Genomic DNA, 22,275 nt, shown 5'->3' with positions numbered 1-22,275 from the left:
ATTATGAAAAGTGTAAGTCAGTAGAGTCATATCAACTTGGAGTTCCTACTTATGTGTTCTAAAATGTTTTCTATAATAAATGAAGTTGGGGGGACTTTGAGGCCAGATATTGTAAACTCCATCCTTCCAGAACATTTCTGACACATCAGCCAGCTGCTTCTTAAATACTTTTAGATAGGAAACTTAACTGCCTTGAAAAGCAGTAAGAAATTCAGTTAAGAAATAGTGATTTTCTGACATTTCTCCCATCAGTGCTAGGTTTTCTTTCTGGGTCTATGCAAAATAAATCTAATTTCTTTTCTCTTCATCAGTTCTTTAAGTAATTTGTGTCCTCATGAGTTCTGTTATTTTTAGTCCTAATTCAAAATGTTATGACATTCTTCCATGTTATGTGTCTGTCATAGCTCTGTATCCTCTATAGATTTGCTAAGTTCAACACACATATTGGTTAAGAGATAGGCTGTGGAGTCAGACAGGCTGAGGACTGCATCCTTGTTCTGTAATTCACTAGTTGTGTAATCCTAAGAAGACTGTATACCCTTTTCTAAAGTCTGTTTTCTCATCTGTATAATAGAATGATAGTATTTCTTCAAGAAGATGACTGGACAGATTTTTAAGATAATACATGCAATGTACTTACCATACTGCAGAAGTGTTAAGTGTTTAGTGATGCTAAAGATAGCTAAAATGGAAATAATGGTGATTATATATTTTCAAATTGTTGATTGAAAAATTAGGAAAAGATCTGAGATAGGTTTAAGTCAATTAATCAGAACTTTCCAGGAGTAGGTGTTCATTTAACTATGAATCATCCTAATACAGCCCTCTAATTTGCGTTTATTGAATTTGTATGTCAAGACAGAATTCACTTACCTCTTCTCCACTTAATGACTGTCTGGAGCACCGGATTCCAGTGTATTGAGTAAGAGGAGATTCAGTAATGCCCAAGGAGGGGTCTGGTTTCAGTCTGCTTGAAGAGACTATCACTTGCCTTGTTGACAACCTTATCTCTGAGGTCCTTGGTATTTCCCTGAACTTCTAAGGATATTACACCTCTTTTTAAAAGAGAAAATAATGTTAGTTCCAAATGACTCATTCATAACAAATGCTTTTTAGCTTCTAAAACCAGGTGTTTGATTTTTTGTTTGTTTGTTTTTGTAATATTGCATTTTGGTTGGGGATTGACATTAAGTTCACCCATGCTTCCTCTTTTTGTAACCCATAATCTTTCTTCTGAGATTAACTTGTTTTAGCTTCTTTACTTCCTGAGTGACCTTCGGTCATGTGTTCCCCCTTTCAGTGAAGAGAATGGTCCTTATCTACCTGGGAGTTGAGGTGAGGGTTGCATTCCATTATGGGTTCCTTTAGTGCAGACTTTCTGAGCTTTAAAGGACTATATAACTGTAAAGTGATATTATTGCTGTTTATTTCCATATTTTAGCCATCGATTTTAAACTTCAGAGGTGAAAGTGTTGTTCCTGATCTTCTTTGTTACTTTCTCTTGAGAATTGCTAGATACTTTCTCTACTGATTTTTTTTTCCTAAGTCATACTTGCATTTTTCCACATTATTCGGTATTGTGTTATTATTTAAATATTTCCCTCTATTCCTCACACTGACGTTTTATCCAGACTGTTGAGGTCACTAGCGAATGCCATGCCTCCCACACTTTGTGGGATGAAGAAAACCACCCTAGTCTTTATTACCTTCGGTGTGCGTAGGGACTCTCTTCTCTTTCACATTCATGTGGCCCGTGTAGCTCATGAAATCATGAGTTTGATTTCATGAGTTGAAATCAAACTCCTCCTCCCTGTCCCCACGCCCTGCAGTTTCTTCACCAGGCTCTCTGGTTATTGGAAGGTGCACTTCAGGCTGCCCTGAAGTGAGCATTCGTGACTGTTTTGGGCCATGAAATCTCATGGGGGCCTTCTGTTTTAGGTTCTTGGAAGAACAGGGTTTCTCTACCCTTTCTTTAAATAAGACTTCTTCACCCATTTTTTTTTGCTGCTGATAATAGCTAAATTGTTAATGGTCCTCAACAACTTGTAAATCTTGGTGTCAGTTCAGCTTTTTTCAACGAACATCAGGTAAACATAAAACTGTGCGGCCAATATTTCAAGCCCTTCTATTGTGTTGGATGTTGGAGTGGTAGTGTCATGGATGGTGTGGGAGACCGAATACAGTCTAGGAAGACAATGCATATACACCAGGATGTTAACTTACCCAAGATGGTAAACAGAAATTGCTTTATGAAGCCTCTGCTTTGCCCCACAACATGTTCTGGAAATTTCTTAGTTAAGTAGATCATTATTATTCAGCACTTTTTTCTCCAGTGGGGTACAATATAACTACGGTCACAATATAATTTATTTTTCAAACCCTGATACTTCAGAGAATGTCGAGGAGAGAATTAATAATTACACCTGTATGATAGGAATAAACTGGTACTATCATAGGAAAACTAGGATATAGGTTCACCCTAATTGAAACCAGAGATAAACAAGGACGCAAGCATTTAGTCATAGCTTTAATCAGAATGACACAGGAGGAATGACCCAACAACTCTAAATCTTTGTGATTTAAATAAAATGTTAAATTTTAAGTCCCACAAAATAGACAAAATAAGTTATTAATATATACAGTCAATTTCAAATAGGCCATGAGTGACTATAAAGTGTTTAGCATATGATTTTACTTTAACATACATTTGTCTTTTATGAACCTAATAAGATGCTTGTTATAATAAAAATCAAATTGAAAAAAGCTGAATTGGCACCAAGATGTACAAGTTTTAAATTAAAAATAGTTTGCTTTCATTGATTTTTGGTGGGTTTTCTTAAGGTATCTTTAAAAGGCAGGCTTCCTGGGGAGGTTTGAATAGGTGTCCTTTTTTTCTTCATGAATTTTTCATACAGCAAAAAAGACAGTTCAGGTTTTTTTTTATTTCTATCTATCTGTTCATCTATATAGCCATCCGCCAAATCAGCAAATATTTATTGAGCAGCTACTATGTGCTAAGCTCCATATCCTGGGAATGCAATCACCAATGTGATATAGTTCCTGTTTCTTTGTATCTTTTTGTCTTTCTGTGTTTCAGCTCTGTCTTTGATTTTTCATCTTCTTCTGTTTCTCTTTCCTTCCCTTTGTCTTTGAAGCAAAAGCCTGTTCTGTATTTGGCAAAGGGGTTTGGCCGTCTAGTCAGATGTTATTAAAGTCTTAATAGAGGAAGAGAAATATACATTTGTGACTCATTTCTTTAATTTTTAAAAATTTTATATATTTTTTAATACATTCACCACAGATGATGAATGGGCCCCCCTGTTGTAACAAAAAGGCCTGTGATCCATTTCTTTAAAAAAAGAAAATACACTTCAGGAAAAGAAATTTGAAGTGTACCAATAGCGAAGAAGGGTGTAGTAAAATCCAAGTTTCCAGCCAACAGTGGTAATTCTAGCGAATGTGTCCTTAGTTTATCAGCTTTTGCATTTAAGTTCTCCTAATAACTCACTTTGCTGTTCTCTCCAAGAGAAGCACAATCACTTTGCAATCACTACAGAGTGATTTGTTATCCCAGGTGAGCATTCAAGGAATGAAAGGCAGTTAAGGTGGGTTGGAAAAGGGAGTGCAAATTAGAGAGAGAGGGTGGTCACTGGTGAGCCATGAGGGATTTGGCTGAAGATGTAAGCAGAAGTCTTATCAGCTGTCTTAAGGAGCTTGAACTATATCCTGCAAATGGAAGTCTTTCAAGGCATTTTTATCAGAGGTGTGCCATGATCCTAAGAATCCTGCTTACATCTGGGGAGGACTGGAAGAGCCATAAGTATGCACAGTGGCAGACCATTTGAGAGGTGGTTTTAGAAATCTAGGAGATATTGATCTAGACTAGGGGATGGAGAGAAAAGTACGGATTCCACAAACAGCATATCTGGTGATTGAAAGTGGGACCTAGTGCTGGTTACACATTGTTCCCAGGGTTCTTTTACTTGGGCATCTGAAGTTGGTGGTGCCATTCGCTGAAATGGGCAGTGAAGACACATAGGATGTTGAGCAGGTTTCCTCTCAGGCCTGTGGCTGCAATCAAAGTTGATATCAATCTTCTAGTAATAACCAGGGTAGCCTCTAACATTGGTTCCCTCACTAAGGGGTTTGGTTGTGAGCATTTGGAGAAGAGACAGTTCTCACAGCTGACTTTTATAGCTCATTTTCTTTTTCTCTGCTACTCCCAATGACATAGTCACCTTGCAAAGAAAGAGAAATCACAAAAGAACAGTCTAAAGTGTGTGAGCATGTGCACGTGTGTGTAAGTGTTAGTGTCTGAGGATGGTATTGATGGTTCATAAACCTCTGGCCCCTCTCAGGTCCAATAGCAGAAAGGCTGAATAAGAGAAAAAAATAAACAAATAAAAACCCCTGGCCAATGAAGGCTGTACAACATCCTGATTGAGAGAGTTCCAGGGTTGGATTGCTTGGGTTCCAGTTCTAGTTTTGCTGCTTAATTAGTTGTGAGATCCTGGACAAGTTACTTCATCTCTCTGTGTCTTCAGTTTTCTCATCTGCAGAATGGAGAAACTAATACTGATTTCATTTAAAAATTCCTACCTAAGTTACTGTAGATTACTTATGAATTTCTTTATTTACAATGTTTGGAACAGTGCGTAGCACTGTTACTGTAACAGAATTTCTTTTGGCAACATCGAATGAGCAAAGCTGCAAATAATGGGCAGGGTGTTAGACAGTAGGAGGATTGATGAAATTGCACTGTGATGACCTTTTGGTCCTGTATATGTGATTTTAGACCCTGTAGAGCAGTGGCGTCCAACCTTTTTGGACCGTTTTCATGGAAGACAATTTTTCCATGGATCAGGGTTGGTGAAGGGTCGGGGGGATGGTTTGGGGATGATTCAAGCGCATTACACTTTGCAATTTATTTGTATTATTTTTACATTGCAATATATAATGAAATAATTATATAACTCACCATAGGTTGGGGACCCCTGCTGTAGAGCAGGTGTAATAGAGGTTGGGTCCTTGTGATTTGTCCCTCTCAGAAAGAGCATGTTGCAGGGGCAGTGATGGTAGTGGCAGGAGCAGCGTGTGTTTAGCCGCCACCTGAACCCTACCTATCAGGCGTGTGCTGTCAGCTGTCCTGATGTCGCACGTTGGCGGGAGGTGGCTGTCGGAGAGGCTGCAGCGGTGTGAGCAGCAGGGCTGAGAGGCAAGCCAGGCAGTCCAACTTGAGAGCCTGTATTTGTGGCCACTCCCTGGATTGCCTCTTTAAGGCCTGTTGAAATAGTCACTGTTGACTCAAGAGCGCCCCCCCCCCCACGCAAGCGTGGAGGGTGGCTTTATTTTAATGGAAGGTGAATAGTTACTTGTTAGCTTTGATTATCAGTGGCTGCAACTTCAGGTCCGAGCGTTGTAAGAGATCGTTAATCTCTCTTTTCCATTTCTCTTTTAGGTATCAGTTTTTCTTGCAGGTGAAGCAGGATGTCCTTCAGGGCCGGCTGCCCTGCCCGATCAACACCGCTGCCCAGCTGGGAGCATATGTCATCCAGTGTAGGTTCCCCTTGTGCATACTTGCTTCAGAAATGTCTGGAGGAAATATTTGCATTTTTCTTTGTAAGCAAGTTTAGGTATGAAAACCCTTATCAACTGACATTTCGCTGAAAAAGGTTAAATTTTTTTAGAACTCAAGTTCTGATCGGTGTCCCTTTGGAGCAGGTAAAAAGGGAGCCGTTTACACAGCCCTTGTAGTAGGTTTTGTGGCGTTGTAGTTGCAGGAAGAGCATTGATGCTCAGTTAAGTGAAGGGCCTAACGATCTGTTCTGCTCCACGTCCTGCATTCCCACCTGCGATCACTGATCGCCTGCCCAGGCCGTTAATGTCCTGGAAATCACACTGCTTCTGTGTGGCCAGGTGCCAGTGTAGACTCAGAGTGTGGCGGACATGTGGGCTGTCAGCGTCATGGCAGTGCCCAGGTGGGGCAGCTCCAGGTTGCATTGTCATTTTGGAGATTAAGGCGGAGACTATTTTCTCTAATAATTATCAAACACCCTCCAGGACTCAAGCTAGGCGTGGGTGGAATACGACAGCATGGTCTTTGCATTTGTGTCACTTGCAGACCAGAAATAATCCAGAAGAAATATCCTAGGGAAAATGTCACGCAGATAAACTGGGCTGGGGCTTGCAAGGTAGATTAACATAGGAAGGAATATTTTCATAAGAATAATATAGTGAGCTCTCTGGTTTCATTTTGCTTCTTTTGTGTAAACTGTAAGGAGATATGTATGCAGCATTGTATTACGTTTCCCTGGCTATTATTTGGGGCAAAGACATATTTCGAATCACATGCTCCATCTCTTGGTGTCATTGTCTGAGAGGATATATTGGGGTCATGGTTGTTTGTCACCTCCAGCATTCCTAATATTTGTACTCTAAATTCTGTTTATAACATTTTATTTTCTATAAACTGGTGAGAATAATTGAAATGAAAATGATAATTATAGTCTTTGGGGAAGCAAAAATGTAGAACTTATGTTTTTAAGCTAAGATTTTGTTGATACCATCCAGAGTTGTTTTGGTAAAATTGAGTTCTGTGTGAACTTTTAATATGGCATTTGAAGAAAAATGTTGAAGTGTAATAGGAATGTTTTAATTCTTGTATTTTAAGGAATAGTTTTCTAAATAGTTTTCTTTCTTTTTTAGCTGAACTTGGAGATTATGACCCATATAAGCATACTGCAGGGTATGTGTCAGAGTACCGGTTTGTTCCTGATCAGAAGGAAGAACTTGAAGAAGCCATAGAACGGATCCATAAAACTCTGATGTAAGAATCATGTCTTATGTGGCATCATCTGTCGGTTGTCACCTTATGTAGCTGGCAGGCATAAGAGTAGTTTCTAGATTGATAAATTCTTCACCTGTGCCCTGAACATTTTTGTATTCTTTTTTTATAGTTTATTTCATTGCTTTTAACCCTAAATGCTCATTGAGAACTCTTAACAATTTAAAAAGTATAAAAGGGAAAGTAAATTCCAGTACCTTAAGTCACCATGTTTTGGTAAATGGCCTTTCAGACCTCTCTCTCTGCACAATTTCTCATAGAGAAAATTTATCTTATATAGATTTATTATTATGATTTTACAAAACTGGAATCATTCTATTAATACTGTATTTTACAATTTTTTGCTGTCACCAGTATCTTATGAAATTTATTTCTATAGCTATGAATGTAACTTATAAACACAAACATTTTTAATGTACTCTGGGTTTGCTCTGTCTTAAATATGCAAATTTTTCATAGTGATAAGCCAAATCCTATTCAGGCTTTAGCAGTAAATCTGGAAATCATGACGACACTGGTGTGGGGCCTCGGAGGGTATTATGTTAGCATCTCATGCACTTCTGAGAGTAGACACACTCCCCTAGTAGGATTTTCAATTAATGGCTTGCAGCATTGAAGTTATAATTTAATTATGGTTATTTTGGTTAAATCCTTTATACTGATTAACTTTGCTTTATTGCCTCTTATGTAACATTCCCTCTTGAATATGCTTGATTTCAGATCTATTATAGTCAGGGAAAAAAAAATTAGAATTAATCTGGTCAACAAAAAACGTTTGCCTAGAGGATCTGTTTCAGTGAGCAGAAGCAGAAGTCAGCAGCTGAATTGCAATAAGCGAAGGAGGCTCTCGATCTTGTATTATTAGCAAGCGCTGGGCTAGAATCCTCTCCAGCCTGATTGTAGGGTCCTTCATTTCAAGGTTTTGCTGAAGTGGGTGCTAAGAGAGCTTGTTATATTAATAACATTATGAAAGACCACGTGTTTGGCTCATTCTGAGAATACTAATTCTACTAGGAGTTTCAAAGTAAAACTATATTTTGAAATTATCAAGGAGCTTTGCGTAAGGGCCCTCATAGGTTTTATGTGATGGTGGTGCCAGTGTGACTGTCATTTCTAGGAATAAGCTTGATCGGGGTTTGGTAGCTTTCTTGTGTCTAATTTGATGAGCATTCTTCGTGGTTTTCAGAAATATGGTATATTACTGGGTTTTTTCAGTGCACTGTGGCTGAAACAAGGGAATGCATCAAAGCAGCATTTCTTAATTTCTGTCTCCCCCTTAACTCATCTGTGGAGGCTCCGTAGCAGATGCCCACCCTTGTTAGGAGTGAATGCTGTTTTCTGTATATTACCACCAGGGAAGTTAATGAGAAGGTTTCTACACTCTGTAGCAAGAAAATGACCATAACTTTTGCAGTTAGTATATGTCAGCTGATAAATTTTCCAATTGGATATGTGCTTAGGAGATGTTGATGTGACCCCAGCTGGGTGGTGGGGGGTCCATTCTCTCCACCTCCCCACCACTGTTCTAGTTTCCTTTGCTTCTGATGGAGAGCTGCTGCTGCTCAGGGACATTTTACTCTTTGTGGAGGGGACACTTTTCCTTTGGAGCGCTTATATTCTCAGTAACCTCTTTGGGGGTTTCTGAAACTGAGAGTTTTTAAAACATGCTGGGACACTGGGGATGGGCTATAACGAGCAAGAATAGATCCGGTAAATGAAATTAACTTACTATAAGTTATCACCTTTAGAGTATAAAATTTTGTCACCGAGATGGCAAGGGCCTTCTTGAACTGCAAAGATGTATGTTTGCATTAGTACAAAGGATTATTTATTTTTCCAGGGAATAAAATGAAGATGGTTTACATTCCCTGTAAGTGCAGTAGCTACAGTAAAATAAGGCTCTTTGTTTTCTGCTGGGCACAGGGGTCAGGCTCCTTCTGAAGCTGAGCTGAATTACTTGCGGACCGCCAAACCCCTGGAGATGTATGGCGTTGACCTCCATCCCGTCTATGTGAGTAACATTTAATTAACACAAAATATTTTAAGCTGGTGACGTTTTTCTTAAAAAGTCACTGAGACTCAGAAAGGGAAGCTTGCAGTCCTGTTGTTTAGCAAGCAGGTGATACTTTTTCATCTGTGTTTTTCTAGCACAAAGCAGCTCTTGGGTGGATTAAACCCTAATGAGTTTTGCATAAAAATCTGTGATTATATTTTCATGTGTAGAGAACAATTAGCTGGGCTTGAAAACACAATCTGGATAACAGCTCCAAAGGGTTTAGCTAAACAATGTCAAAACAATTTAAAATTGGTCTATAATTGATTGTATTAGAATTTTCCAAAAATAGATTTTATGGCTGAAAACCATAATGAAATTACTTGCTAGGTAAAGTAGACATCGGGCAACAGTCCGGGTACAAGTATTGTTGGTTCTGTGTTGGATGTGCAGGTTCTGTCACTATGAAGGTTACCACCTGCTATAAGTATTATTACATTTATAGAAATTTTTTTCAGATTTTTTTTTTCAGTGATTTATGATAACTTGCTGGGTATAGTCAGTGAGCAGTTACACTGAATCTGCATTGAGTGACCTGGATCCAGGTCATAACCTTTGAGCCACTACATTTTTTTTCTTTTTTTTTGAGACAGTCTCACTCTGTTGCCCTGGCTGGAGTGCCATGGCGTCAGCCTGCCTAGATCACAGCAACCTCAAACTCCTGGGCTCAAGCAATCCTTCTGCCGCAGCCTTCCGAGTAGCTGGGACTACAGGCATGCGGCACTATAACTGGCTAATTTTTTTCTGTATATTTTTAGTTGGCCAATTAATTTATTTCCATTTTTAGTAGAGACAGGGTCTCGCTCTTGCCCAGGCTGGTTTCGAACTCCTGACCTTGAGCGATCCTCCTGCCTCGGCCTCCTGGAGTGCTAGGATTACAGGCGTGAGCCACTTCTATCAATTAATTATCCTATGCCAGTGAGATTGAAATGCCATTGCCTTTGATTTTGTAAGAGTGGCAGTTAGCAATAGTCACATTTGATTATTTGAGCCGGGTGCCTTATTTTTTTTTTATAAGAAATGAATTGCTAAAGAGTATGTGTATAGATCGAATTTTTGTCAATTGGACCATGGAACTCAATTTTTAAGGAACCCTGATAAAACTTTCTGTAATGCAAATAATACTCATGCATTCATTTTCTAATATGTCTTTTGCTGCTCATCATGGTTTCCTAAAACAAGAAACCATCTCATTATTTTTAAAGAGTTAGAAGCATCCCCGAGTACACAGTCAATATAGAAATAAGAGTTAAAGATTTTAGAATAGTAATATTTCACTGATATTAGATTTAAAGCTCATTTGGTTATTAAATGCTTCATAGTACTGTCCTTTAAGAATACCTCCAAAATTCTGTAGAATCAGCTTTTTCCTTTCTAGCCACATTAATCTTACTAGGTTTTCAGTTTTTTAAAGATAAAACTCTATAGCAAACTTATAAAGGGCTTCTTCTGCAAAATGCTTCTACTTTGTGTAATGTTTATCCTAATTTGTAATCACTTTTTTGTTGGTGGTAGGAATTTGTGGCAAATGAGTTAGATTTATTAGACTCTTCCATACATTCCTTTAAGATTGAATTTTTAGAACTGAAAGTGGCCAACAGCTGGTGTTTTTCTAAAACATTATGTTGTCTTATGTTGTTTATGAATATAACTTTGCAGGCTGCTATTTAACTTAGAGCAGAAGTAACTTTAATGCAAACAGTTCTGTGCATGTCCTTGCTACCCACTCTGTTGGTGACTTTTTCATTTCAGGATCCCCTTTTCTTAATTGGGATTTATCATTGCCCAGAAATAAAGATTCTCTAGTCTTTACCCAAAGAGATTGTATTTTAAAATTTTTGAGCAGTCTTAAAAGTAGAAGTAGGAGGGAACATGATGGAAACCTTAGAAAATTCACATATGTGTCTGCTGGTGGCTGCCTGAATTTTCTGAAGAGGGTAGTGGTAGTGGTGAAGCGTACCTCATAATTGTCCACATCAGAGTGTAAAGTCAAGACAAGCCATTTAAAAGCACCCACCCTTGACAGAATCCTGAAGTGGTTCTCAGTCCTTGTCTATGCAGGAGAATCACCTGGAGCTTTTATGTGTGTTTTGCTACTTTGGCCCCTGCACTAGAGATTCTTATTTAACTGGTAGCACCCAGGCATCAGAGTTCTAAGCTGCATAGGTGATTCCAGGTAATGTGCAGCTGAGACTGAATACCACTCTGTAAGGAACACTGGGTAAGTCCATCAGGGGCTCAATTGGTAGGCCTGGTTCCTTTTAATGAACTGAAGTTACAAGTTTGGATTAACACTAAGAAAAGTTTTCTTAAAAGCTTTGAGAAAAACGAGCAACAAGTTAGCTACTATCGTAGCTTAGCTAGCTTTCTAGGTCAATGTCTTCCAAAAATTAAATCCAGTATTAGTACAACACATTATAGCTGTAAGGCCAGTTAGGGTTTGACAAAAAGCTGTTATGTGAATAAATTCATAGTGATAGGCATGTGTTTGTTTTTGCAGGGAGAAAACAAGTCTGAGTATTTCTTAGGATTAACTCCGGTTGGTGTTGTTGTCTACAAGAATAAAAAGCAAGTGGGGAAGTATTTCTGGTAGGTATAACTTGAGTGCAGGGTTGGTATTAAAGTTACGTGCTGTGTATATGGGGCTTATGAGACTTGTGTGTCAGTGAAAAAGTTAGGGGAAAGAAAACAGGTGCATTTCCAGTGGTTGATTAAAAAAAAAATGAGTGAAATTGGGTGAAAGTTTTCTCTCAGTGCAACGTTTAGGACATATTTCCTCTGTAAATTTTAGGCACTGTGATTCTCTACAGTGAAGCCCTACTGTGATCTCTTGTACAGGGAAGCTGTATGCAGTGGGATTTCCCATCCATTCCAGTGTGTGCCAGTGGGCTGAGAATCCAAGACTGCCTGAGTTAGCTCTGAATGGGGAAGGATTGCAGAGATTGGGTAGCCTGTGACCCTGCTCCGTGGCTGGGAAGGCAGTCCTGCCACAGCCTGGGGGTTCCAAGTTTGTGCATTTCTTTAAAGCCAGTCAGATTTTGCAGTGGGGGTTCTATACCAACTTTAGTGATAGTAATGTTAATCAGTTCTGATAACCCACTACCATCGGACCAGCCCTGTCTGTGCATTTAGTGGAGAAACAGGACGATGAGAATGGAGTTTTCTTTAGGAGGATGTTCAGAGCAAAGGGGCATTCAGGGAACTCTCTACAGTCACGCAGCTATATATAAAGGAGCCAATATTCACCAATCTTTTCCCACTGGTTACTTCTCTGAATTTCTGAAAAAGTAATTCTTAAAAACAGCAGCACCCCCACCCACCATCTGCTTTGTTTTTCAGGCCTCGGATTACAAAGGTTCACTTCAAGGAGACTCAATTTGAACTGAGAGTACTGGGAAAAGATGTAAGTTTTTGTGAGCACTTAGCTGAAATGAGAAGGAGAGTCTTGTGTGCTCGTTTATAACTTGACATTGCGAAATAAAACTTCTGTATTTTCTTCAGCTGCAGCCACATGGAGCCAGGTTGATTAACTCACATGCGTAACTTTTCAGGGAAAGGAAAGGGAAGTGAGTAGAAATGAATAAGACAGTGATGAACAAGTATTGTTTTAGTTTTAGCAAAGGAAACCAAAACCTTTCTAGAGAAAAGGAGAGAATAGAAGGTGATTATCATTATCAGTGTAATTGCTTTTCAGTGCTGTCTGTAGGCAGGAGTCATATAATCAGAAGGGTATATCCTGCCCGTGGGAATGCAAAAACATATCCTCATTTTGCTCTGAAGCAAATTAAACAACCTGTTAGGAGTCACCCTTTGGCTCCTACCCCAGCTGAGCATGATAGACAAACCAGATGGAAATTCTGAATGCTTTCAAGGGAGAAGGCAAGATGAGAATGCAAAAATGTTGACCTTCACTCTGCAGCTTGGCAGTGTCCTCTGGGAGTTTTTGGGTAATGGGCAGGCACAGGATTTGTCAGAGCCTGGGTGTGCTTTCATGCCTTGACAGGCAGCTTTGTGGAAACTGGTCAAAAGAAGGCAAGGATGCGAAAGCTTCCTTTTGATCTACCTGTGAAAATAATGCTCCCTTGAAGTGTTGTTACTGTAATCCATATGTTATGGGATAAATGAGTAAAAATATGACATGTAATCCATATTTATAGGATACAAGAGTGAAAATATGTAGGAGAATCCATCCTTCTGCCTCTTTGATACTAACTTTAGACAAAACTAAAATTATAATTTTAATTTAATTATAATTTTATTTATTTATTTTATTTATTACAAATAGTTATTTATTATAAATACATTAAATAAATTTTATTTATTTAATTTTAATTAAATTATAATTTATAATTTTAATTTAATTATAAAATTAAAACTAAAAACAAAAACTAAGTGAATGGAGTTGAATTGATTTTCTTGATGTTCAAAAAAAAGAAAAATCAGTGCTAATGCATCCAGATGTTGAGGCATAGGAGCTACACTTGGGACCTGGTATGTGGTAGAGCACCTACATGCAGAGGTATTCAATAAATGTTTCTTGAATGAATGATCAATGAACAACTGGTGTGCTGAGACACTGTATACTGCCAAACCAGAAAACCTGATGCTACTATTTGTTCTCCTTCTAGAAAAAAATATTATCCCACCCTGAACTATATGGCATGCTGCCATGTACTGATAAAACTGGATTTTGAAATGAGTTTTAACTTGTAAAGGGAAATTCCAGATTTTCAAAGAAATGATATTCCAAAAGCCGCATTGTAGTTTTTAATAGTCTAGTTTGGAGGAAATCCATCCAGGGTGTTCAACTCCGGATTAAACATGTCAATCTTGAAAGATGTGCCAATGTAAGACTGAATGAAAATTATTCAAAAACTAGAATAGCTAATTGGATAGTAAGGTTATGTAGTTTTCTCTCTGTCCTGCCACTAGGTTCACACTGAAGAACGAGATCTGTTAAATATATTGAATGTAATGCTTCATGATTTTTTAGCAGAATATGATAATAAAAATGAGACTTTTGTGGAAGCATTACAGTTATTCAAAGTGTTCTCTCCCCTTGTCCCTGTTATTTTTGTGAGTGAGGTCCTTTGGTGAACTGCTGTTATGTTATTACAGTGTCTTAAAATGTATGTTTACTACTGGCTCAAGATAAATATTTGGTAAAGTCACAGCTCACTGGAACTTTCAACTTCTTAGACTTCATTATTAGGCAAAACAACAGCAACAAGATTGGTACCATCATGGTATTTTTCAAGTGGCTGTCTCCATGGTGTGACCTGGCTCCCCGCACACTCCCCTCAGGACTCCTCCACTCTCACCCCATCTTCTCCCCGGCTTTGAGACAAAATGGGCGTTTGGGGGGGCCCGAGGCACGGCACACTCCTGGGCCATTAAGCAGGCCTAAAGTGTGTCGGTGGTCTTTGGTAAGGATTTTTGAAAACTGTTATTAAATAGCACGTTAATTTAGCCAAAGCATTCCCTTTCTTAAGCTCTCCTGCTTGCAGAGTCTTTTCTCTTTCTCCACCGGGGTGCCTCTCTGTGAGGCAGTGATTTACGTGATAGTTGAATTAAGTTTATTATGGAGGCCTGACTGTAATCACAGATTGAATTAAAAAAAACCCTTAAAAGCTATCGCCTGGAACAGCAATCACATTCAGCCTGAAGAATGGTCAGTGCGCTTACTCTGCGGGTGTTTTTCTGGTCTGTTGGTCTGGTCAGAGACTTAACTCCATGTGTTCAGTTCTTTTAGGTTAAATTCAGAGACATTTTAACTACTTAAACTTCAAAATAGGTACTGTGGTTTAAATAGTACCTCACAGAAAATCTAAGCTTTTGGTGTAAAGATCTTGTTGACTGTAGAAGTAGAAAATCTGGAAAATATTAATATAGTACAAAGAAGAAAATTAAAATTACCCATTATCCTAAAATTCAGAGGTAATGATTATTAATATTTTGGGACCGTTGCTTCTAGATTTTGCCCTGTTCATGTGAATGTATAATATATGTGTGTATACACATATGTAGATCATTCCCTGTATGGTTTTATACATGCTTTATGTGAAACATAATAGTTTCACATTTTTAAAATTCATTCACATGTGAGGGCCAGGTGTGGTGGCTCATGCCTGTAATCCCTGCTCTTTGGGGGGCCGAGGCAGGAGGATCTCTTGAAGTCAGGAGTTTAAGACCTGAACAACAAAACAAGACCTCGTCTCTACAAAATGTAGAAAAAAATAGCTGGGCATGGAGGCACGTGCCTGTAGTCCCAAATACTAGGGAGGCTGAGGCAGGAGACCACTTGAGCCCAGGAATTTGAGGTTTCAGTGAGCTATGATCATATCGCTACACTGATGCCAGGGCAAAAAAGTAAGACCCTATCTCAAGAAAAGAAAAAAAAATTGCCTGGTGTTTGATAAGTTTTCTTTTTATGTGTTTTAATTTTTTTCTTGCCGTGATGGACACAATCTTTTCCTTCTATTATATCTTCATACTGATTTTTGCTAGAAGAAGTGAAAGCTATGGAATTTCATACAGTTTTCTCAGATTTGACCATTTTGCCAAATTCTTGTATTCCAGCCAAGAGTTTTAAATTTCATTCTCATAAATTTTCATAGGTATATAATTATATCATTTGTGAATGAAAATAATTTATTCCTGTTCGTGTTATTTATATTTCATATCTATAGTGTTGGTTGGAACTTCTAGAAGAGTATTAAGTGATATAGCAATACAAGGCATCCTTGATTGATTTTTATTTTATTGAAAATACCACTACTGTTTCATCACTTATGTGTTAGCTCTTGCTTTTAGGAATGTGTGTTTATTACTGGGTGTTGAAAATTTTTCAAATTTATCATCAAATGGGTGATTTTCACTGAATGCCTTGAGAGCCAAGACTGTTGCTTATTCATTCATTCAACAACTTATGCTTATTTTAAAATCCAGGCAAGAGATGCTAATGACTGTGTATCAGTACATCTGGGTAGCAGCCTTCAAAGCTCTGAGAAGCTGTTGGATCCAGGGTTTCCTGGATGGGGAGATGAGAGAGAGACAATTCCTAGTAGCTTAACCTTGTTTAGCCTGAGAAGCAGGAAGGAGGGGGCTGCCATCAGGCAAGGTGGGGAAGGCAATGGATAGAGCAGGCTTGGGAGCAAGATCAGGAGTCCCTTTTTAACATGTTGAATCTGAGATGTCTTCTACACATCTGAGTGGAGTTATTAAATAAGAGTGTGCTGTGAGCATGCTCAGTACCAAGGTCTGAGCAGAATATACAAATTGAGACTCATTGGTGCTTCCTGGCACCTTCTTCTTTTATGGCAAAGCCATAAAACTGCATGAAGTTACTAGGAGGATGAGTATAAATGAGGAAAGAAGAGGGAGAACCAGCAAAGAAGGCTGAGAAGAATCAGCCAGTGAGGTAGAAAGAACACCAATTATGTTATCCTGGGTGCCAAGCAAAGGTCATGTAGTAAGGAGGCGTCAAACAGTGACAATATGTCAAATAGTACAAGGACTGAGAATTGACAGCAGAATTTAGGAGTGTAGGAGATCCCTGACAAGATGAGTTTCAATGGATTGAGAGAGTAAGCTTGTGCCCATAAGTTCCTCTCGAGAGATACAAGAAACATGTATGTTCTGTGCAGCACTTATATAAAAGTTGGGAAAAAAAGAGAACTCTTAAGTCCATTAATAGAAGAGTTAAAAAAATAAAATTGATGTATATCCATTAAGAAAAAAAACCAAAGAGGCAGCAGGAGGGGAATTGGAGATAGTGAGTGTTGGCACAGAGGGAATAAATAGGGATCTATAATAGCTGGCAGGGACTGCAGTAGCATCAAGATGTGAGAGGCATGACTAAGGTTGACAGCCACCGTGAGATATTGCAGGTGGCGTGGTAACCTGATGAAATTCAAAGCTGGAAGTTTTAGAGGGAAGGAAAGAGAATGGTTTGAAAGCAGCAAGCAGGGAGGCTCTTCCCCCACTGTCAAGCTCAGTGCTGCAAAATCACTGGGGACAAAAGGCACGGCCTCCACTTTAGAGGCCAGGAGTGGAAACAGTGGCCTTATGGAGTGCCAGGTGTCTACTAATTCAAGAGGGTGAAGGAAATGTAAGAGAACGGACTGCAGAGCCATGGGGTTTTGCTGTAAGGGGGCACAAGGCAGGGGTTTGGGAGTTGGGTGGTAGTGGAGAAAGAGACGAGGGGATGGGCTGAGCATTATTTGGGAGTGACTGGCATAAGCTGAAATAAGCATAATGAAAATTGGTCCAGTGCATGTGGGGAGGGAACAAGAATTGGGTTTCCACATCTGCCCGGTCACCCTGGTGGTGAGGGTAGAAGGCCTAAGGGAGGTGGGGTGGCCCCAGTGCACTAACTAGTTCAGTCTGACCCTTCTTGGGGACAGCCTCTCTTACCTGTGTGCATGTGTTGGTTCTTGACACTTGCTGATGGACGTGCAGGGAAACCGGGTGTTACATCAAACTCGGGGCTTCCCCCTCCATGGTGAGGTTTGCATTTCAAAAAGTGCACAATGGCTGCAGGGTGGAACCACCACCCACGTGTGAGGGGAGGCAGACACCAGGAGGCGTGATCAAGGGGAAATGAGGAGAGGGGACTTAGCACAAAGGTGGAGAGAAGTGGGCAGATTTGGAAGGCATTTAGAAGGTAAAATTGCTTCTGACTGGTAGCAGATGGAATGTTTTTGTGAAACATGAGGAGGAATTTGGGATCATACCCAGATTTCTTGATTTTGGCACCAGGGAGAAGGTGTAATCCTTAGCACCAAGCCCAGAACTTGGCATGTAGTAAGCACATTTGTGGAATAAATGGAAGAATGAATAAATGATGCTGTGCTTACTTTGATGTATAATGCATCATGAAACTAACCTCAGCTTAGCTTACCCAGCGTGACAGGATGTAGGACCAAAAGGTTCCTGGCAACTCTGGCCAGGAGTAATTAGACCCACCTGGCAGAACTCTCAGGCCTGCCTTGAGGAGAGTACACGGGAAGTGATGATGGCCAGGAGTTGTCACCGTTTGTTAACAAGCCCAGCAAGTCTTGCTGAGGTAAGCTAGGGGTTCCTTTCACATTTTAAGTGGCACTATAGATTTTTAAAAATCCTTTTTATTTGAAAATAATTCCAAATTTACAAAAAGTTGTAAAAATTAAAATATTACGTAGAACATGTTTATCTATTGTTACCCGGATCCACTTATTGTTAACATTTTACTCCATTTCCTTTATCATATGTGTTTTCTGTCCCCTCCAGACCCCACAATTCTTTCCTGAACATCCTGAGAGCAAGTTACATATGTCATAGATTTTAAATACTTCAGTGCCTATTTCCTAAGAATATTCTCTGATGTACCCACTGTGCAGGTTGTAACTTAATACATTTATATTGATAAAATACTTTTATCATCTATCTTCTATATTCCATTTGTTTTTTGGTTGATGTAATAATGTCCATTATAGCATTTTCCTCTTATGGTAGAATCCAGGTGGCCTCCTTTAATCTGGAACATTTTCATAGCGTTTGTCTTTTTCAACATTGACATTTTTTAAGAATGCGATTATACTCCACTGTTCTAAAAACAAGGTTTCTCTCTTCGTGTTTTTCTCCTGTTTCCTTGTGATCAGGCTGAGGTTATGCATGCCCAGCTGTGCAGCTACCGAGCTGAAATTGTGTCTTCCTCAGGTGCCACACCTTGAGGCCTGTAATGGAACACCTGTCCCTCGCTGGTGGTGAAATTTGATCACTCGGTCACACTGTGGGCTGATTTCTCCACTGCAGAATGCCTGTTTCTCCCTTGTGACTTAGAAGCAGTCTATGGGGAGATATTTTCAATGGATGCAAATACCCAGGTCCTCTTTAAAATTTCCCTGTAGATTTAACATTCATTGAGGATTCCTGCCCGATCCGTTTACCAAGACGGTTGCAAAGTGCGGACTTTGCCGCTCTCCACTCCCTGCACCTTTATGAGTCAGCCCTTGACATTCCGCTGTAAGAAAGAGCCCTGCCGTCTCTCCCTTTTAGTTATTTATCTGTCGTCAGCACTTATTCATTTCTGTTCTTTTCAGTGGTTTATAATATATTATTGTACACATTATTTCGATATGGATTTGGTCAGTGGGAGCCCCTTCAGTCTGGTTCCTGTGCCCTTTGAACCTGCTCCACCATTTTTGGGGTACCTTTTTTGGTATAATATGTTTCAGGTGCATCTTGTAGTTGTGTACGCTGTCCCCACCCAGGTATCAGTCATTTCTCCAAGGAGCCCTGGTTCCTTTTAATGGGAAGTAGTCTAGGTCTGGGTGCTAGGTGTGGCCATTGCTACTGCAGTGACTTCGTTTCTTGGCCTTTTCAGTGGACAGAGCTAGGGAATGTATGCATGCGTATGCCCATGCATAGAACCTAATGCACGCGCACAAATGTAAATACATACACAGATACATGTGCATGTAAACATACACATATTTGTACATATTTTAGAAATGATATGTTCATACCATACTTCTGGTTTCTGTCCATACCCACAGGGTTCTTTCTTGCCTTCCTCCGTTTCATATTTGTATGTCTTTTCTTTGGTCATGAGAACTTTGGTTCCTAACAACACCATATTTACTCATCTGCTCAATTCCCAAATGCATATCAAGTAATTTCATAATTGCTTTAGTGAAACCACTAAAATAGATAATTGTTTATAGTTCTTTCATCCCCATGTACCACCCAGCCGAGACTGGGGGCCTGTAGAGAAATACTGTGTTCAGAATTTACTTTGGTCATTGCTCCTTTCTTCCTTTCTGTCTTCCCATTACTGTGGTTTCATATTCATTTGAAATCTAAGTTTATTTCAGTTTGTTTTCAGTTATAAGTTCCCTTCACATCTTTTTTTTTTTTTTTAATTTTAAAGAGATTTATTCTGAGCCAAATTTGAGGACCATGACCCGGAGCCACTGCCAAGAGGCCTTGGGCAAGTGGACTCGCTGTGGCTGGGTTACAGTTTGGTTTTTATACATTGAGTGCTGGTAGATCATACCTGATACAGCTTAATTTTAACAACATTTGTAATTAGACTTTTTTTTTCCACATTTGTAAGATTGGGAGTAAAACTTATTTCATTAAAACAAAAATCAAATCTGCAAGTATACGAGAGAAACGACCTTTTGGAAATACTGCAGAGCAGTGAGGAAAAGATGGAGTAAAAGCAATAATAGAAGCAAACCATCTGGACTTCTAAGTTTGTGTCTGTGAATTCCTTCACATAGGAAGCAAAATATGCTCAAAATAATACTTTTCAAAGTTTACTGAAATATGATGTAAATATTCTCTAATATTTTGGTTCATATTATCTTAGAATTTTTAGAGGAAAAGAAAAAAGGGGAGAGGCAATACAATCTAATGTATCCTTTTTTCATATATTTGTTGGCCATTAGTCTGCCTTATTTTGAAAAGTTTCTGTTCATGTCCTTTGCCCACTTTTTAATGGGGTTGTTTTTTTTTTTTCCTGATTTTCCTGAGTTTTACATTGATTCTAGTTATCAGCCCTTTATCAGATGTGTAGCATGTGAATATTTTCTCCCATTCTGTAGATTGTCTGTTTGCTCTCCTGATAGTTTCCTTGGCTGTGCAGAAGCTTTTTAATTTAATCAGGTCCCATTTATTTATTTTTGTTGTTGTTATGATTGCCTTTGGGGTCTTCTTCATAAATTCTTTGCCTAGGCCAATGCCTATAAAAGTTTTTCCAACATTTTCTTCTAGAATTCTTGTAGTTTCATGCCTCAGGTTTAGGTCTGTTATCCACTATGAGTTGATTTTTGTGAGGGGTGGGAGATATGGATCCTGTTTCAGTCTTCTACAGTTTTCCCAGAGCCATTTATGGGATAAGGATTCTTTTCCCCAGTGTATGTTTTTGTCTGCTTTGTCAAAGATTAGATGGCAATATGAGGATGGTTTTATATCTGAGTTCTCAGTTCTGTTCCATTTGTCTATGTTTTTGTTCTTGTGCCATTATCATGCTGTTTTAGTTACTACAGCCTTGTAGTATAGCTTGAAGTCTGGTAAATTTATGCCTCCCAATTTGTTCTTTTTGCTTAAGATTGCTTTTGCTATACAGGGTCTTCTTTGGTTCTATATGAAGTGTAGAATTATTTTTTCTAGATCGGCAAAAAATGATGTTGGTATTTTAATAGGGATTGTATTGAATCTGTAGATCACTTTGGGTAGTATAGACATTGTAACAATGTTGATTCTGCTGACCCATGAGCATGGTATGGTTTTCCACCTGTTTATGTCCTCTGCTATTTCTTTCCTCAGTGTTTTGCAGTTCTGCCTGGAGAGGTCTTTCACCTCCTTAGTTAAATATAGTCCTAGGTATTTTATTTTCTTTCTTGCTCTTGTAAAGTGTATTGAGTCTTTGATTTGGTTCTTTGTTTGACTGTTGGCATATAGGAATGCTACTGATTTGTGTACATTGATTTTTGTAACCTGGGACTTGCTGAATTTGTTTATCAATTCCAGTAGTCTCATGGCAGAATCTTTGGGGTTTTCTAGATATAAGATCATATCATCAGCAAAGAATGATAGTTTTACGACTTCTGCCCCCATTTGGATGCCCTTGATTTCCTTCTCCTGTCTGCTTGCTCTGGTTAGGACTTCAGCACTATGTTGAATAGAAGTGGTAATAGAGGGCAGCCTTTTCTGGTTCCAGTTCTAAGTGGGAATGCTTTCAGTTTTTCCCCAATCAGTATGATGTTGGCTATGGATTATCATTTTGGGGTAAGTACCATCTATGCCTATTTTGTTAAGCATTCTTATCATAAAAGGGTGTTGAATTTTGTCAAAATTTTTTTTCTGTGTCTATTGAGAAGATCATATGATCTTTGTTTTAACTTCTATTTATGTGGTGAATTACATATATAGATTTGCATATGTTGAACCATCCCTGGGATGAAGCCCACGTGATCATGATGCATTGTTTTTTTAATAAGCACCTGAATTTGGTTTCCTAGGATTTTGTTGAAAATTTTTGTATCTGTATTTATAAGGGATATTGGTCTGTAGTTTTCTTTTTTTGTTCCATCATTTCCTGGTTTTGGCATCAGGGTGATGTTAGCTTCATAAGTCATGTTGGGGAGCATTCCTTCCTTCTTAATTTTGTGGAATAATTTCTGCAGGATAGGCACCAATTTTTCTTTGTAGGTCTGGTAAAATTTGGGTGTGAAACCATCTGGTCCAGGACTTTTTTTTAAGGAAGGTTTTTATTGCTGCTTCAATTTTGGTACTTGCTATTGGTCTGTTCAGGAATTTTGTTTCTTCCTGATTGAGCGTAGGGTGAGTGCATGTTTCTAAGAATTTGTTCATTTCCTCCATGTTTTTA

The 22,275-nt window shown here is 38.9% G+C and overlaps 1 protein-coding gene across 1 annotated transcript in view; it reads left to right on the top strand.

Moving 5' to 3' along the window:
* EPB41L4A (erythrocyte membrane protein band 4.1 like 4A) overlaps positions 1–22,275 on the top strand; it is a 241,476-nt gene that overhangs the window by 132,862 nt on the left and 86,339 nt on the right. Inside the window, exons 6-10 of the mRNA XM_076008268.1 lie at positions 5,459–5,556; positions 6,706–6,826; positions 8,768–8,855; positions 11,398–11,486; positions 12,237–12,300. Of these exons, the coding sequence (XP_075864383.1) occupies positions 5,459–5,556; positions 6,706–6,826; positions 8,768–8,855; positions 11,398–11,486; positions 12,237–12,300 (460 nt within the window). The remainder of the gene's footprint in view (positions 1–5,458; positions 5,557–6,705; positions 6,827–8,767; positions 8,856–11,397; positions 11,487–12,236; positions 12,301–22,275) is intronic.

This window comes from Microcebus murinus, chromosome 11, assembly GCF_040939455.1.
Source record: "Microcebus murinus isolate Inina chromosome 11, M.murinus_Inina_mat1.0, whole genome shotgun sequence".
In the NCBI taxonomy this organism is placed as follows: domain Eukaryota; kingdom Metazoa; phylum Chordata; class Mammalia; order Primates; family Cheirogaleidae; genus Microcebus; species Microcebus murinus.
The sequence above is the reverse complement of the archived record's forward strand: the minus strand, read 5'-3'. Positions and strand labels throughout refer to the sequence as shown.